General features: G+C 36.2%; 1 protein-coding gene across 1 annotated transcript in view; it reads right to left on the bottom strand.

Moving 5' to 3' along the window:
- L3MBTL4 (L3MBTL histone methyl-lysine binding protein 4) overlaps positions 1–16,556 on the bottom strand; it is a 435,253-nt gene that overhangs the window by 319,428 nt on the left and 99,269 nt on the right. Inside the window, 1 exon segment of the mRNA XM_044666781.1 lies at positions 11,120–11,230. Within this exon segment, the coding sequence (XP_044522716.1) occupies positions 11,120–11,230 (111 nt within the window).

Consider the following 16,556-nt stretch of genomic DNA (forward strand, 5'->3'; position numbering starts at 1 on the left):
ACCCAGGTCCTCCTGACTCTGGCCTGGAGCTCCATCTACTATGCAACCTCACTGCCTCTCCCAGGGAACTTTTCAAGGCTATAAATGACAGAAGAATTCTTTGGTCTGCCCTGGTAAAGGCAGATTCATCTTACACCAAAGGAACCACTGCCCTAAACAAACAAAAAGCAGATGTACTTTGAGGAAAGAGAGAACAGGAGCATCAAGAGCGACAAGGAAGGAAAGGCTTCCCACAGGAGAACATATGGTGAGCCCTGAGTGAGCAGAAGTTCCTAAGAGGAAGGAGTGAGAAGAAAGGGGCAGGTGTGCCCTAGATTCAGAGGATGGGGTATTGGATCTGTTGGAATCAGACTGGGGGTGTTTTCCTAGGTACAAGGAATTCCCATTGAGAAAAACCACTAATGCAGCAGCTCACAGTCTTAGACAATTATCTGAAGATGCAATGCAGAGGGATAAAGAGGTTAAGGGACTTTTGAGGAGCATTCAGCCAGGTTTGTGACAGAAGCAAAAAGCACTTGAACTCAGGCTTTTTGGACTTCAAGGAGGGCTCTTGATTTGTAGGTGACTGCTGACACTACATTTCTGGTTTTTTAAACTGTTCTTCAATCATTTTCAGTGATGTATTCCTCCTCTAATCCAATCTGGGGACTCGGGGGCAAAAATACCAGAGTGGTTTGTCATTTCCTTCTCCATATCATTTTACAGTTTAGGAAACTGAGGCAAATAGGATGAATGAGTTGGCCAGTCACAAAGCTAGGAAGTGTCTGAATTCAAGGAAGATGAGTCTTTCTGTGATTCAGCTGTTTATTTTTAATGGAGTAGAGGATATTGGAAAGACAAAATTTTTATATTTGACTATCTGCCAGCTCTACATCTCTAAATACAATGGACCCTAAGTTCTAAATGGGCAGTTACATGGGGTAGTAGTTAAAAGTGACAAGCCTGAAGTAAGGAAGACTCATTTCCCTGAGTTCAAATCTGGACTGAAACATTTAATTACTGCATGACCCTGGGCAAGTCACTTAATTCTCTTTGTCTCAGTTTCCACATTTGCAAAATGAGCTGGTGAATGAAATGATAAACTACAGCCAGTGGTTCCCAAACTTTTTTGGCCTACCACCCCCTTTCCAGAAAAAAATATTATTTAGCCTCCGGAAATTAATTTTTTAAAATTTTAATAGCAATTAATAGGAAAGATAAATGCACCTGTGGCCATCACCGCTCTCCTGGATCGCTGCAGCACCCACCAGGGGGCGGTGGCGCCCACTTTGGGAATCACTGAACTACACCATTATCTTTGCAAATAAATTGATAATGGGGTTACAAATAGTCAGAGACAACTGAAATGACTGTACAACAAAAAAGGTTCTGAATATAACTGCCTAAAATAAAACTTAAAAGTAAAATTTTTAAAATCAATAAAAAAAGAATATTATTGCCCTTTGTTAGACAGCCAATAAACTTTTATCAAGCCCCTAATACATGCCAGGCACTGTGCTACAGGGCAGGGATATACAAAGAAAGACAAAAGGCAGCCCTTCTTCTCATGAAGCCAGCAGTCTAATGGACAACATGCATACAACCATGTCCAGAATCAACTAGAGATAATCAACAGAGAAAAGGCATTAGCATTGATGGGGGTGGAGAAAAGCTTCCAATAAAGGGATAAAAACTATTTTATATTTATGATTGTTATTGAGGATAAAATCTTTCAACAAAGATATATCTCCAGACAGATGAAATACAGGTAAAGTGACAAGAAAAATCTGGGGCTAATACCCCCAACTCCCAACGACTGAAAACCACAAAATAATACTTATGAAAGTATTCATTACCACTAAAATAAAGGGTCCTCTTGAATAGATCACTCATTCCCTCTGAGTATTGTGTTTGTAAAATTCAACCTAAACGTGAATGTTCAATGAATGGCTAAAGCTAAGGGAGGATGCATTTTTTAGTTAGTTTTAAAAGAAGGTTGTCATTAATGAGAGGAAGCCAATAGTGACTATTACCATTCTCAATGACTTTTAACCATTATGTATCCATTGCTACCATACATTTCTACTCTCTTTCATATAATATTAGTATAATGGCCTTATGATATGCTATTCAATGACACTATTGTAACTTGACTATGATTCACTGTGACAACGTTCCAAAAAGAAATAGAATCATATGCAATGAAATGATGCATCGTTTCAATTATCCAAACACAACATAATCCTCTTTGAGCTCTGCTTACAGGAAACACTTTGGTTCATCAAGGAACATTAATAATACAAAAGCATTGATTAATCAAAGTTCCCATACAGCATTACTAATGGCCTCTTCTTGATGAGAAGAGAATATAACTGCAGAAGAGCATCCAATTATTAATAAATGCCAGGAGCCATTTCATGGTTGTTATGCCTAAGGAATAAGTCACCACTTGCAAATAACCTATTTCAGTAAAACCCACAAACTGGCTCTCATTACCATCATTACATATTTATATTATAGCCCACAGGCAAAAATGTGTGGAGAAGCAAGCCACCTATCTAAGAATGGACCAATCACCGCATTCCAAGTGGAGAAAAATATAATGCACCATGCAAAACCAAATGAAAAATCAACACATCAGGGGGGAGAGGGGAGAGAAAGAAAATCTATCAGTAAACGTGGAAAAATATTTTTAAAAATAAAAAATGAAGAAATATCAACACATTTTGGAAGAAGTCCATCTGCAATGAAAATAGGGCATTGCCTCGACTTGGGGAAAAATATAAGATATAAAGCAATGAGATCTATTAGATTTCAAGATACTTTGCCTTTGACAAATTGAAGGAAACTAGAACTCCAGCCTCTCAAGAATTCGAAAAGTTTTGAATTCTGCTGGTTAGGACTTTGAATCCTCATAGTTATGAATATTCCAAAATGTCCCTGTCTATTTGGACCAGATTTATTGACCATTTACAGAGATGGCATGTCTATTTGGAAAAAGATCTGCTTTTGTCTTTGGGGTAAAACTTATTTGCGAGGAGGGCACAGATGAGATTCAAGCATGCCATTTTATCCCAGTGAGGAACTCCTCCCTCTTCCACTAATGTGGCTTGGTCATTCTTATAATTTTTAGCCTTAGAGAATTGCCTATAGAACTGAGAGGTTAAATGACTATGATTTATGACCCCATCAACCAAAACCATATACCTAAGATGTATGAGGAATACCTGAACCCAGCTCTTCTTAGAAATACATGAAATAAGTAGAAAGCTGGAAAAGGAAGAGATGTCCATCAACTGGGGAATGGCTAAGCAAGCTGTGGTATACAATTGCAATGGAATACTACTGTGCCATAAGAAATGACAAGACTATCACCAAAAAAAAAAAAAAAAAACAACCTTGGAAAGACTAGTATGAGGCGATGCAAAGTGAACTGAACCAGAAGAATGCCATACCTAGTAAGAGCAAAAATGTCTGATGACAAACTATGAATGATAATTATTATCAGCAACATAGGATTCAAGACAATTCCAAGGGACCCATGAAGAAAAGGATATCTACTGCCATAGAATGAAATGACAGAATCTGAGAAGCATGCCATTCTTCACTTAATTTCCTCCATGAATTTTTCTCTACTTTTATTGATATGTGTCCTCTTTCACAACATGATGAACATGGAAATAGGTACTGTATTAAAACACATATACAACCTATATCATAATATTTGCTGTCTTGGGGAGGGGAGTAGGAAAGCATGAATCTCAAAATCTGAGAAAACAAGTCTTAAAAAATTGTACTGACATAATTTTTTTTTCATTTAATGTTTTTTTTAAAAGAAGGAATGAGTAAAAGGCCAAGCAGCAGTATACATTGCGTAAGTGATTTCTCTCAGATCAGAGTTATGGAAACCAGGATAAAATGCTAGCCCCTCAAGTGCTTGCCTCATCTTTTAGCATGTAAAAGGTTGGTTGGCTACCTGAAGCACACAGAGGAAATTTAGATGGTATGGACCTCAAAGTATGAGGGCATCTTCATGGAGATCTTCTACAGGTTAGAAGCACAAGTGAGTAAGAGTATGGGTTCTTGATCTGGGGTCAATGAAGTTTAAAAAAAATCTTTTTTGATAAATGTCTTTCAGCATAATTGGTTTCCTTGGTAATTCTACACATTTTATTTGTTACATTTAAAACATTATTCTGAGACAGGGCATCCATGACACCAAAAAATTGAGGATCCATGCCCCAAAGTACCTAGACCTCTGACTAGTCTACACTGAGTAAGCCCAAGTACCTCAAGTGCTCAAAGTAAGGTTCTAACTCACCATGGGCACATATACTGATTTTATTTGTTTAAGCCTAGAAAGATACTTAAAATCAGGGCATTAGCAGTCTTCTTCTACTACCAATGTTTAGATATTTAGCTGTGTCTGCGGTCAGATTTGAACCCAGGGGCATGAAGTTCCTAACTGGAGTCTTCTGCATTGCATCAACTGCACCACTGAGCTGACACAGAGATAATACTAAGGCAGATCTAACGAAATGATCATTATTATCAGGCATGAAAACCTGGAATTCATCTCTTACTATTCCCGCTCCCTCATTCCCTTCATGTAGTCATTTGCCATGGCCTGTTGGTTCTTCTTCCATAACTCAGGGTCCATTAAGGGTAGATGTGTCCATGGACAGTACACAAATTTTAGTTCAGCAACTATATTGCAAATAAAAAATGATTATGGGGGCAGCTGGGTAGCTCAGTAGATTGAGAGCCAGGCCTAGAGACAGGAGGTCCTGGGTTCAAATCCGGCCTCAGACACTTCCCAGCTGTGTGACCCTGGGATAGTCACTTGACCCCCATTGCCTACCCTTACCACTCTTCCACCTATAAGTCAATACACAGACGCTAAGGGTTTAAAATTTAAAAAAAAAATGTTTATGTATGTAGGAGTGCATTACACAACCAAGTGGTACACTGGACAGAATTCCAGACTGGGAGTCAGGAATACTTATATTCTTCTGACCTTAGATACTTATTCAGCTGGGTGATGCTGGACAAATCACTTTAGCAAGTTTGCCTTAATTTCCTAATCTGTAAAGTGAGCTGTATAAGAAAACAGCAAACCACTCTAGTATCTTTGTGCAGAAAACCCAAATGGGGTCATGAAGAATCAGATATGATGGAAAAACAACTGGGAAGTAAAGAATATATTTGTGCATACAGGTTGTAGTTGTTCAGGGTATTTTTTAATTATTTGTAATATTTTTCCAAGGTTACATGTTTCATGTTCTCTCCCACCCCTATTCCCTCTCCCCTTCTCAGAGCTGATGAGCAATTCCACTGGGTTTTATATGTATTATAAAAGTGATCAAAAGCTATTTCCATATTATTAATATTTGCAAGAGTGATCATTTAAAGCCAAAATCCCCAATCATATAGCGGGTATTTTTTAAAAAGATATTTTAACAATAATTTAATTCAGTATTAATATGCTTTATATATATATATAGTCATTAAAAATCATGGAAGTACTTCTCTACATAACCTTATCTGACTCAATAGCCACAGAAATAATACCTAAATCCACTTTAGTCTTTCTCCTATTTTAAAATATTTTTACTGTGATCCCTAATAAAACTTTTAAAAACACCACTTTCAAAATCTTCATCTCAACTGAAAAAAAATGGTCAATAATTGCTTGACACCATTATAACCAGTAATTAGAAGGTCAAGTCTTAGAGAACAGAGGAACTATTTAATGCTATTTTATTATATCCTCAATTTTAAAACACTTTAATATTTCCAGTGAGAAATTTTGACAAGTTCAATGATATACAGATTTGTCACCCTTTTTGACAGTCAATTAAACTAAGACTCATCAAGGTCTATGACTTCCCCCAAGGCAGAGCACCACCCCTGATTTCAGTGGGCATTTGTTTTGTATTTGGACTAACACCTCCTACCAATTTCCCCGTTGGCTTTAAAACAGAAACTTCTAAACTTACTAACTTGACCTAAAATTCAAAAATGTCTTCAGTCTAAGTTGACAATATGCCAAGCTAATGTCTCCTGGCCATAATGTTCTTGTTTCATTTTAGGAATGCCATAAATACAGCCTGTTAATGCATTAAATATGAAAAGACTAACTGAAGGAACTCAATTTATTAATGATTCAATAGACCTTATGCTGAAAAGCATCTATTTGGAATTCATCTATTATTCATTTCACAGCTTAGCTGCCATTCCCACAGGGCAAATATTTATTAAATATTACTATGTTTTAAGTCATCTCCATACGTTTATTTGTAGAAGTACACATTTTCCTAAATAAAAGCTAAATTTCCTAAGAACATCCATCAGTCAATAGTAATTTAACATGTATTTTCAGGGAAGGAGGCAGGAATGGGCTTTTAGACACAAAGGATACATTGTGCAACCAAACAAAAGAATGATTATTAAACAGAATAATTGACTATAAATTGAACAAGACACACACTGATGAAAGGACATCATAAATATTTATAAGTGTGGTAATTAATAAACACAACAAAGAACAACAGGAGGAAGACAGCACTTTGGAAGCCCTGCCCAGGCTAAAAAAATGTAATAATTCATTCACCAATGGGTACATAAGAAGTAGGTCACATTGAGCATATAGCAGCTCATATTCGCAGAATTTTCCAATTTGGAGCATTATGTAGCAATGGTTACATTTCTTGGTAGGAACATTATCAATGATTATAACAATATTGCAGGTTATCAGGGTGCATTAAAAAGCACACAGAGACACAGATACACTTCTGAAGAGAAAAAAGAACACCAAAGGACAGCTTTGGCCTTTATATTTCTCTAGCAATGGTCAGTAAATAAAGACATAATAAATCACTCTTAAAAGCTGTGGTTATGAAATAGAGAATTAGTTTAATGAGTAAAATTACCTTTTAGAGGAGCCAGCTAAATACATATGTATATGTCCTATTAATGAGATAAAAGATATAGGCAGTGTGGAAGAAATAAGACCCATAATCTCCTTTGAACCCAGAGTTTAGGGATTCACAGAATTAAAAGGAACTCTAGAGGCCATGTAATTATACCTATATCTGATTAATAATCACCTCTATGACATGGCAACAAATGGTCAACAATAAGTGGCTTGTACTTGAAGATTTCTAATGAGAAAGAACTTACATACAAACACACTCATACACACACGTGCAACAGTACATTTATGTTTTGTTTTTTACTTTTTATTCATTTATTTTTTAATAGCAAAGTATGTTTATTTAAAATATTTTTTCAAATTATTATTAATACAGTCTAAGCCACCTTTTCTCTGACATTCTCAGTTCTATGTTCCAAAAATGTTCTTTCTAACTTCATATGTCTAAAACATACATTTCTGTTTTTGATGGCATTAGGTTTAAAAAAGTTTTTCTTAAGACTGATTTGTGATCTTATATTTACTGTTTAGCTTCAGTCTTAAAAATACATTAGGAATAAGCTTCATTGACTATCAGTTATCTTTCCCTCTTCTTTCATGATCAGTCTATGCAATTTTTCTGGTCAAAAATCTCTCTCATGAAAACTTTTACACTGTTTCTCCCCTGTAATTCTTCATTGATAACACGTTGCAGAGTACTGAGGTCTATCACGCATCTTTGTCTTTTGATGATTCTCAACTTTGATTCTTCAAAGCCTGATATTCCATGACTCATTCACTTAATGTATAATTCTGACCCTTTTCAACTTCTACCCAGTAACCTTGGTTATATCCTCTGGAGATGAGCAGAATAAACCTAATGCTTTTTGTTTTAGCTTCTTACACCCTTGACATCTAACTATCCACAATTCCTTCATAAGCTCCCCCTACAGATTGGTCTTCTACTCTCTATTTTTTTTAAACCCCTGTCTTAGTATAAATTCTAAGCAGAGCAGCAAGAGTTAGACCATTTGAGTTAAGTGAATTACCCTGTCACACAGTGAGAATGTGTCTGAGGCCAGATTTTTTAGCCCAAGGTCATCCTTACTCCATGCCTGGCACTTTACCTCTCCATCTTCATTTTCACCCTTTTAGCTGCCTCTCTCCCCCTGAAAAATCCCCTCTTGGGTCAAAGACCACAGGAAAAATCTAGAATTACTTTCACTGACCTCCCTCGAACACCGTATCACTTTGAATGTGACTAAGTATAGAATTAGTCTTTCTTAGCTGACACATTACTCAGTTAATGTGTATTATTGTCGTCAAATGCATTTTAAGATGGTATTTTAATTAAAGTTCAAAATGTGTATTTTTAATCTTGATTAGAAATTGTTTCAAAAACATTCTTCTGCTGTTATCCACAAACAATGTGATATCGAGTTAGGGTTGATTTTCTAAAATATCTTGGGGAAAAGGAAATTTTCAATAAGACTATAACTAAAATGAATTTAAAAGTTCAATTCAGTTTATAGAAATTCAACTGTTAAGGGGAGATTTAAGTATTTTATAGATATATATTTAAAGTGTGGCCACCAGGAATCAACAATTCAGGTTGATTCCGTAATTAAATCAGACCCAAGTCAGCATCGGGTTAGGGTAGTTTATTTACAATTAGGAAGGTAAAGGTAAGGAAAAAAAGAGAGGCAGAGGCTAGTCCAGGCCTTTTAGGCCTGGACTAGAGAGAAAGTTAAAAGGCTAAATAAATTAGGATACAAGCCACAAGCCTAGCAACCAGATAGGCTAGTGCCTGCTTAAGGCAGAGTTTGGAAGCAGCCTAGGTAGGCCAAGGAAGTCAGCCTAACTTACCCACGTGACAATACAGAGTGTAAGCTGTCTGTGGTCTCAGGAGCTCCTTCAGCACCAAGTTCAAAGCAGGAGCTCCCCAACAGGAAGTAACCAACATACTTGAAGAGAAAGTGTCTCTTGTCACTTCCTGTGGGTCCACCACTAATTCAAGTGGACAAATGGCAGCCTCTGCACTGATTGTGGACTGCCCAAAGGGCCGTCCCTTGTTCTTGGTTTGTTACTTATTGTCACGTGTGGGTAACTCATCTCCCCTCCCTATTAAGGGAGGTGAGGATTACATCATTTCTATGCCTAGGATGAGTAGAGTTTTGACTATGAATCGGCTAGAGTTAATTCCATTTACACACAACTCTTGAGAACAGGTTGAATAAGTAAAATGTTATTCCATATAGATGTTAAACCAAAAAATATACTAATTGCTTTTTTTAAAAAGTTTAAGAAAGGGGGCAGCTGGGTAGCTCAGTGGAGTGAGAGTCAGGCCTAGAGACAGGAGGTCCTAGGTTCAAACCCAGCCTCAGACACTTCCCAGCTGTGTGACCCTGGGCAAGTCACTTGACCCCCATTGCCAACCCTTACCACTCTTCCACCTATGAGACAATACACCGAAATTAAGGGTTTAAAAAAAAAAAAGAAAAAAAAAAGTTTAAGAAAATCGCATTCAAAATTGAGTGAAATGCTGGATGGGCAAAACATAAAATATGCAGCCACACAAAGTTCAAAATAATGGCAATTAATATTAAGTTTTTAAATAAAAGTAAGGTACTAAATGAATCATTCTTTCATCCTACAAAAAGTAAGGTACTAAATGAATCATTCTTTCATCCTACAAAACAGATTAAGATTTTTGCTAGAATTTTTCTTGAGCACAGAGATCTACAGGTAATGCAGACACAAGCAGTCTAGCCTCAGATACTTCCTAGCTGTGTGACCCTGGGCAAGTCACTTGACCCCCATTGCCTAGCCCTTACTGTTGTTCTGCCTTGGAACTAATATACAATATGGATTCTAATATGGAAGGTAAAGGTTTAAAAAAGAAAAAAAAAAGATACAATCAGTCTAATATCTAATACTCTGTCATATTAGGGTAATTCATCTTAACTATGTTCTTAGGCCAGAATTTCTTCATTTCTAAAATGAGGAATTTTTACTAGAGCACCTTTAAGATTCCTTCTACTTTTAAAACCCAACAGGCTGTTAACCTCCAGTTGGCAACATGACAGAGGAAGGAGAACTTAATTTAGAGTCACATCACAATTGGATTTAAATTTTGGCCCTGTCACTTAACTAACTCCACTTATCTAGGCCTCATTTCCTTCATCTGTAAAATGAAAGGACTAGATGACGTAAAAAGAACCCTTCAGGCATTAAATCTCCATTGCTCCTAGAATGTATGGCTAACTTCTCATATTTATTAATAGTACCTCATTAGATGATTCTCTATAAGATGCATCTGAAATGTCTTTTGAGCTACTTTGTATATTACAATTTCTATGGCAATACATCAAAGGCCATTTCTTTGACTGACCATGTGTGTATCAAGCCTAAAATCAAAACTGCCTTTTGCATGGCATCTATTCAAATTATGTTGGTTTCATTTTTTTATTATGAAAATGAACTGTGCCTGGGTAAAAAATGATTTCTGAAATGAAGTCATATGACTTCAATGATTTAATGAATTACACAGAGGCTTTAGGCTCTGAGCATAAAAAAAAATTTAGGGCTTTTGATTTTTAAAAAATATACATCATCTTGAGGAAGCACAGAGATTCTATTATTAATCAAAATGTTACCTCAAAACCTAATCTCTTTTTTTAGTTACAGAAATAGGATTGCATTTCTATTCTGTTCAATTTGATTTAGATAAGAGGAAAAAGCAAAACTGTGTTGGGTGTTGTCAAGGACTGCAATGGCACAGCTGCTTTGGGGTGAAAAAACAAATGATGCTATCAGAATGCAAGAAACTCTAGTGAAGGCCTAAATGGAAAATATATTAGCATCTCTATAAAGATCATGAGTCACTTCTAGCACACATATTCTACACACTCCTTAATAAATGAGAGTGCAGGGACTAATCGTACTCAGGAAAGCTTGTTTTCATAAATGAGGTCAGTCTCATTTCTCTTGATTTCTCAATAAATCAGGCACATTTGTACTTGGAATTCTTTAGAGGGAAGGACTTGCAGCTTTTATTATACCTATCTCCATTAAGGACAAGGTTGCACTCTTATCTATATATTAGGCTTTATATTCACAGAGGCAGATTGCTTTTGCTCCTTGCAAGATGGCAAATGTGGTGACATTCTGGAAACAGAACCAAATCAGGATTTGGAGAGTGGAGAATTAATAATCTGAAACTATTACCTTTATTCTTTGGTCTTCTACATCTACAATGGTGGCAACACGAATTAAACTAGGATTGCGTTTATCTACTGCTTCAAGTTTCATATTCACTAGGAATCCATGAGGCTTTCGCTGCAACAGATATCAGAAAGATGGGTTACATCAGAGCAATCCAAAGTCAAAAAAGACAGCAGAAAATTAAAATCAATTTGCTCTTTAATACTTGGATTATTTAGGAAATAGAATAAATTAAACACAGACACACACGACCCTGGCAAAGCAAATATTTCTTGGTGAAATTCATTCTAAGAGGAAATGTAAGCCATGTTTAATGTCATTATTAATTACTTTGATAGGACATTAAAGGTCATCTAGCCTAATTTACTTATTAGACAGTTGGGAAAATTAAGGCCTAGGAGGGTTAAGCGATTTATTCGTATCAAGTCACGTAACTATTAACCTAGGGAGTCTGTATTTGAATACAGATCCCCGAACCCAAACATAGGACTGAACTAGTGTCCAGTTTCATCATGGCAGAAAATTAACCTCAACTAACTGCTCAAATGAGTCAGAGAGATGAAATATTTCTTTTTGTTCATTTAAATGATTTCTTTTATCTAATAAAGCCTATGAATCATTTCTTAATGGCTATTTGGGACAATGAAAATATTCAGTTACCCATTTTTAAAAATTCAGACTTTTTCTGGCAAAAAAAAAAAAAACAAAAACCCTATTTCATGGATTTTCCAGTTGGTAGGGACACTATATCCCCTAATCCCTGCAATGCTGAAGGGGAAACCTGAATAGATATACACATGTATCTTTGTATGTGTAGCTACATACATAATTTATGTTTGTATATTGTGTGTATCTGTTTCTTTATCTATTTATTTATTTATTTGAGGGGTAAGAGTTAAGATAATTCCCAATATAAAAATCATCTTTCCCTGGACACTATTCTCTTATTTTTTTTATTCTTCTATTAAAATGCAATATTAGTTAAGAATTCTTAACCAAACAAAGAATAGATAAATTACAAAATAGGTCAGTTCAAAGATAGGAGATTTTTAAAGCATTTGCACAAAATTACTGTAACTAGAATAATAAGGGAAGAAGTTGACTGAAAAAAAAATTTTAATCAATTATTTCTGATAATAACTTGACATCCAAGATTTATAGGAATATAACAGAAATATATAAAGTCAAAAGCTATTACCAAATAGATAAGCTAAAGGACATAAGGGGTTATCTAAATAATTAAAAATTATTAATAATCAAAGGAAAGAATCATCTAAATCATTAAAAATAAAGAAAATACAAAAGTAAAAAATGCTAAGGTTTTATAAATTAGCAAGTATGGCAAAAAAGAGATTTAGTCAGTTTGAGGAATGATTTTAAAATAAAAGAGGCATAAAAATGTACTGCTGGGCGGAATATTACATTGGTCCAACCAATCTGAAAAGCAATTTGGAATTAAGTGAAGAAACTGACTAAAATATCCATTACCATTGATCCACAGATTCTATTGCTAAGAATATCCTCCAAGGAAATCAATGACAAAAATATAAAAGTCTCAAATATTTCAAAATATTTATAGTAGCACTTTTTCTTTCCCATCACCTTACCTTTTTATTTATTGTTTCTTATGGGGAGTTGTTCTCAGGTAGGAGGAATATATTAGAAAATACAAATGATTTTAAAATATAAGATATTAAAAATGTATTTTTAGAGAAAAGAACAAATGGTTTAAGAGTAACTTATCAGTTGTCCATTGATAACAGGAGATGAGAAATGGAAGAAGAGATAACTGGTGTAGAAGATGGAATAGTTAAATTATTTGCCCAATGCCACAAAGCTAGTATGTGTCAGAGACAAAACTTGAATTCGGGTCTCCATCTACTACACAACACTGCCTCTTGTGTAAATAGTATTAGCTCGATCCCATTAATAGTCAAAAATCTACCCAACCCAGGCGTGCTAATGATGTCACTCCCACCTCCCTTAGTGGGGAGGGGAGAGAGTTACCCACACGTGACAATAAGTAACAAATCAAGAATAAGGGACTGCCCTTTGGGCAGTCCAAATCAATGTAGGAACTGCCATTTGTCCATTTGAATTAGAGGTGGACCACAGGAAGTGATGAAAGGCACATTCTCTTTAAGTAAGTTAGTGAACTTCCTGTAGGGGGAGTTGGCGTCTGGAACTGGAAGAAGAAGCATCTCCTGAGACCACAGACAGCTTACACTCTGTATTGTCACGTGGGTAAGTTAGGCTGGCTTCCTTGGCCTAGCTGGGCCAATTCGAAACTCTGCCTATCCGGCTGTTGGGCCTTGCGGCTTACAGCTTCATTTATTTAGTCTTCTACCTCCCTCTTCTCTTTATCCCTACTCACTTTCCTGATTGTAAATAAACTCCTCAACCCGATGCTGACTTGGGTCTGATTTAATTACGGAATCAACCTGAATTGTTGATTCCTGGCGGCCACATATTTTAAAGATATAACTATAATAACTAAATTTTAATTCTTACACTCTTTAACAACTCTTAAAATATAGGGTTTAAAGGTTTGTTGTTGTTTTATAGGTGCTCGAAATTATGAATCAAAAAGGATTCAAATACCTCATTATAAGGTACAATGCCTAAAATGCTGACTGTAGAATTGGGAAGACCAAAGTTTGAATTTTACCTATAAAGCTACCCTCTAGCTATGAGGTCAAGATCAGGTCATTAAATTTCACTGAGCCTGAGTTATTCATTTGTAAAATGGACACATTAGACTCTTATGAACTCTGAAGTCCTTTATAGCACCAAATCTATTATTTAAATCTTTTTGATTGTTGTTATTCAGTTATTTCAGTTCTGTCTGACTCTTTGTGATCCCATTAGAGATTTTCTGGGTAAAGATACTGAAGTGGTTTGCCATTTCCTTCTCCAGTTCATTGGACAGAGGAGGAAACTGAGGCAAACAGGGTTAAGTGACTTACACAAGGTCACAAAACTAGTAAATGCCTGAGGCTGGATTTCCACTTGGGAAGAGTAGTCTTCCTGACTCCAAGCCTAGCACTCTATCCACTGTATCACCTAGTTGTTGTCCATTTAATTTAAATGCTAACTATCCTATTTAATAGATCTCTTAATCTGGGCAAGCAAGTCACATTACTTCTCACCCTCAGTTTCTTCTTCTGAACCTATTCCACTCCCTTTTCTTTAATTTCTAATATTCCTTTCAATCTTCAAAATACAATCTGGTTACCAAGGTGCTCTGAAACAAGCAAATTAATGTTTCAAGCATCATTTCCATAACCAATAAGATGAGAGTAGTTGCACTACATAATTTCTAAGTTCTTTTAAAATTTCATCCTATGACCTAAAATATCAATGTCTAAGCAATATCTCAACATGTATAAAACTCCACACAGATAAAAGCGAACCAACCAATTCTTTTATCTGCAAAGCCTGGCCGCCTGTTACCTTCTCCTGAGGGTACCACCCACTTCTGGCCTCTTGGTCTGCCAACCTTGGCATTATCTTTGAATGATTCCCATTAAAATTCTGTCCCTTCTTTTTCACTCCCACAGCAACCTCCTAAGCTCATAGAGAGAGATGACTATAGGAGCCTGTTCACTGGACAGCCCATGACCAATTTCTCTACTTTCTAATTTTCTCTCCAATTAATTAGCCACATAGTTATCAGAACACTCGTAATGGGGGGCTCAGGATCCCATCACCTTCTATTCAAACCTTTTATGAATCTTTGTTTCCTTAGGATGGGACCACCTTATTTTATAGACACTCTCTATGGAGGTATTTTATATCTACTGCCTCACCCATAACATGGTTGCTGTCTATTTCTAGCTTTCTCTCATACAATTCCCTTTGATGTATTTTATATGACAGCCCAATTAGACGACTCACTACTCACTATTTTTGTCCTTTCTCTTCCTTATTTCTTCTACTGCATGGCCTGGCAAAGACATGCTCCCCCAAGCATCTGACCTTTCTTCTTCTTCTTCTTCTTTTTTTTTTTTTGGTTAACCCTTACCTTCTGGCTTAGAGTCAATACTGAGTATTGGCTCCAAGGCAGAAGAGTGGTAAGGGTAGGCAGTGGGGGTCAAGTGACTTGCTCAGGGTCACACAGAGCTAGAAAGTGTCTGAGGTCAAATTTGAACCCAGGACCTCCTGTCTCTAGGCCTGGCTCTAAATCCACTGAGCTACCGAGCTGCCCCCTGCTTCCCTTTCTTCTGAACCTCACTCCTATCAGCCCTTCCATAAAGTTACCCCCAATGCTGCCCACCCCTCCACAACACAGAGGTCCATAGAGCTGGGATCTGCCAACCCCCAAAGGCTCTTGAGACCCTGTCAGTGACCCTGGGAGATAATAATACTAAGACATGAGCATTAAAAGAATGTTGTTGCTGTTATTCAGTCATTTCAGTTGTGTCTCTTTGTGACCCCATGTGGGATTTTCTCGTCAGAGATTTTTCTGAGTTTGTCATTTCCTTCTTCAGCTTATTTTACAAATGAGAAACTGGGGCGCAGTAAAGTGACTTGCCCAGGGTCACACAGCTAGTAAGTATCTGAGGTTGGATTTTAACTCAGATATTCCTGCCTCTAAGGCCACTGCTCTATTAAAGGCACCACCTAACTGCCCATTAAAATATCAACATATGTTAAAATTCTCCCCTCTTTTCCAACTACATATATGTGAGTGGGCAGAGTTTCTTCATATACTTAAACCAAAACAACCTATCACAACAAATTGAATGCAGAAACAGATATGAGAATCCATCTGTCTTCTATAAGCCAGATACTGGATCTGTAAAAATATGTAAAATAATGCCACTCAACTCACTATTTTTATTTTGAAATATACAGTTATTCTTCTAAAAATGTTTATGTTAACTATAATGGGTCTATTTCTTCTTTTAAAATGAACCAATAAATATTTTTAAATTTTATGTTTTAATTTCTAATATAATAGATATCTACAGATAAAACAAATATAAACAGAAGTTCCAAAGCTAAACAATTTATAAAAGTGTAAAAAGTCTGAGCACTGCTGGAGTGGTAGATGAGGTACTGGACTGGGATTCAGGAAAATCATGGTTCAAATCGCACCTCCCAAACAATACTAGCTGTGTATTTGGTGAATCACTTATCTTTCTTCCCTTAATTTCCTCATTTACAAAATTAAGAAGTGTAAGGGAGAAAAAGTCCAAATATAGTCCTATTTACTGATGGTTCTTCTTTTATGAGGGATGGCATATGCTACACTGGAGCTGCTGTAGTCACAGAATTTGACACTGTATGGTCAGCTCACTGCCCTCAAATCTAAGTGCTCAAGGCGCAGAACTCATAGCCCTAAAACATGCATGTATAATTGCCAAAAATAAAAAGGCAACAATTTATACAGATTCCAGATATGCTTTTGGAATTTGCCATTCAGTGGGTATGTTAT

Source organism: Gracilinanus agilis, chromosome 1 (genome assembly GCF_016433145.1).
Source record: "Gracilinanus agilis isolate LMUSP501 chromosome 1, AgileGrace, whole genome shotgun sequence".
In the NCBI taxonomy this organism is placed as follows: domain Eukaryota; kingdom Metazoa; phylum Chordata; class Mammalia; order Didelphimorphia; family Didelphidae; genus Gracilinanus; species Gracilinanus agilis.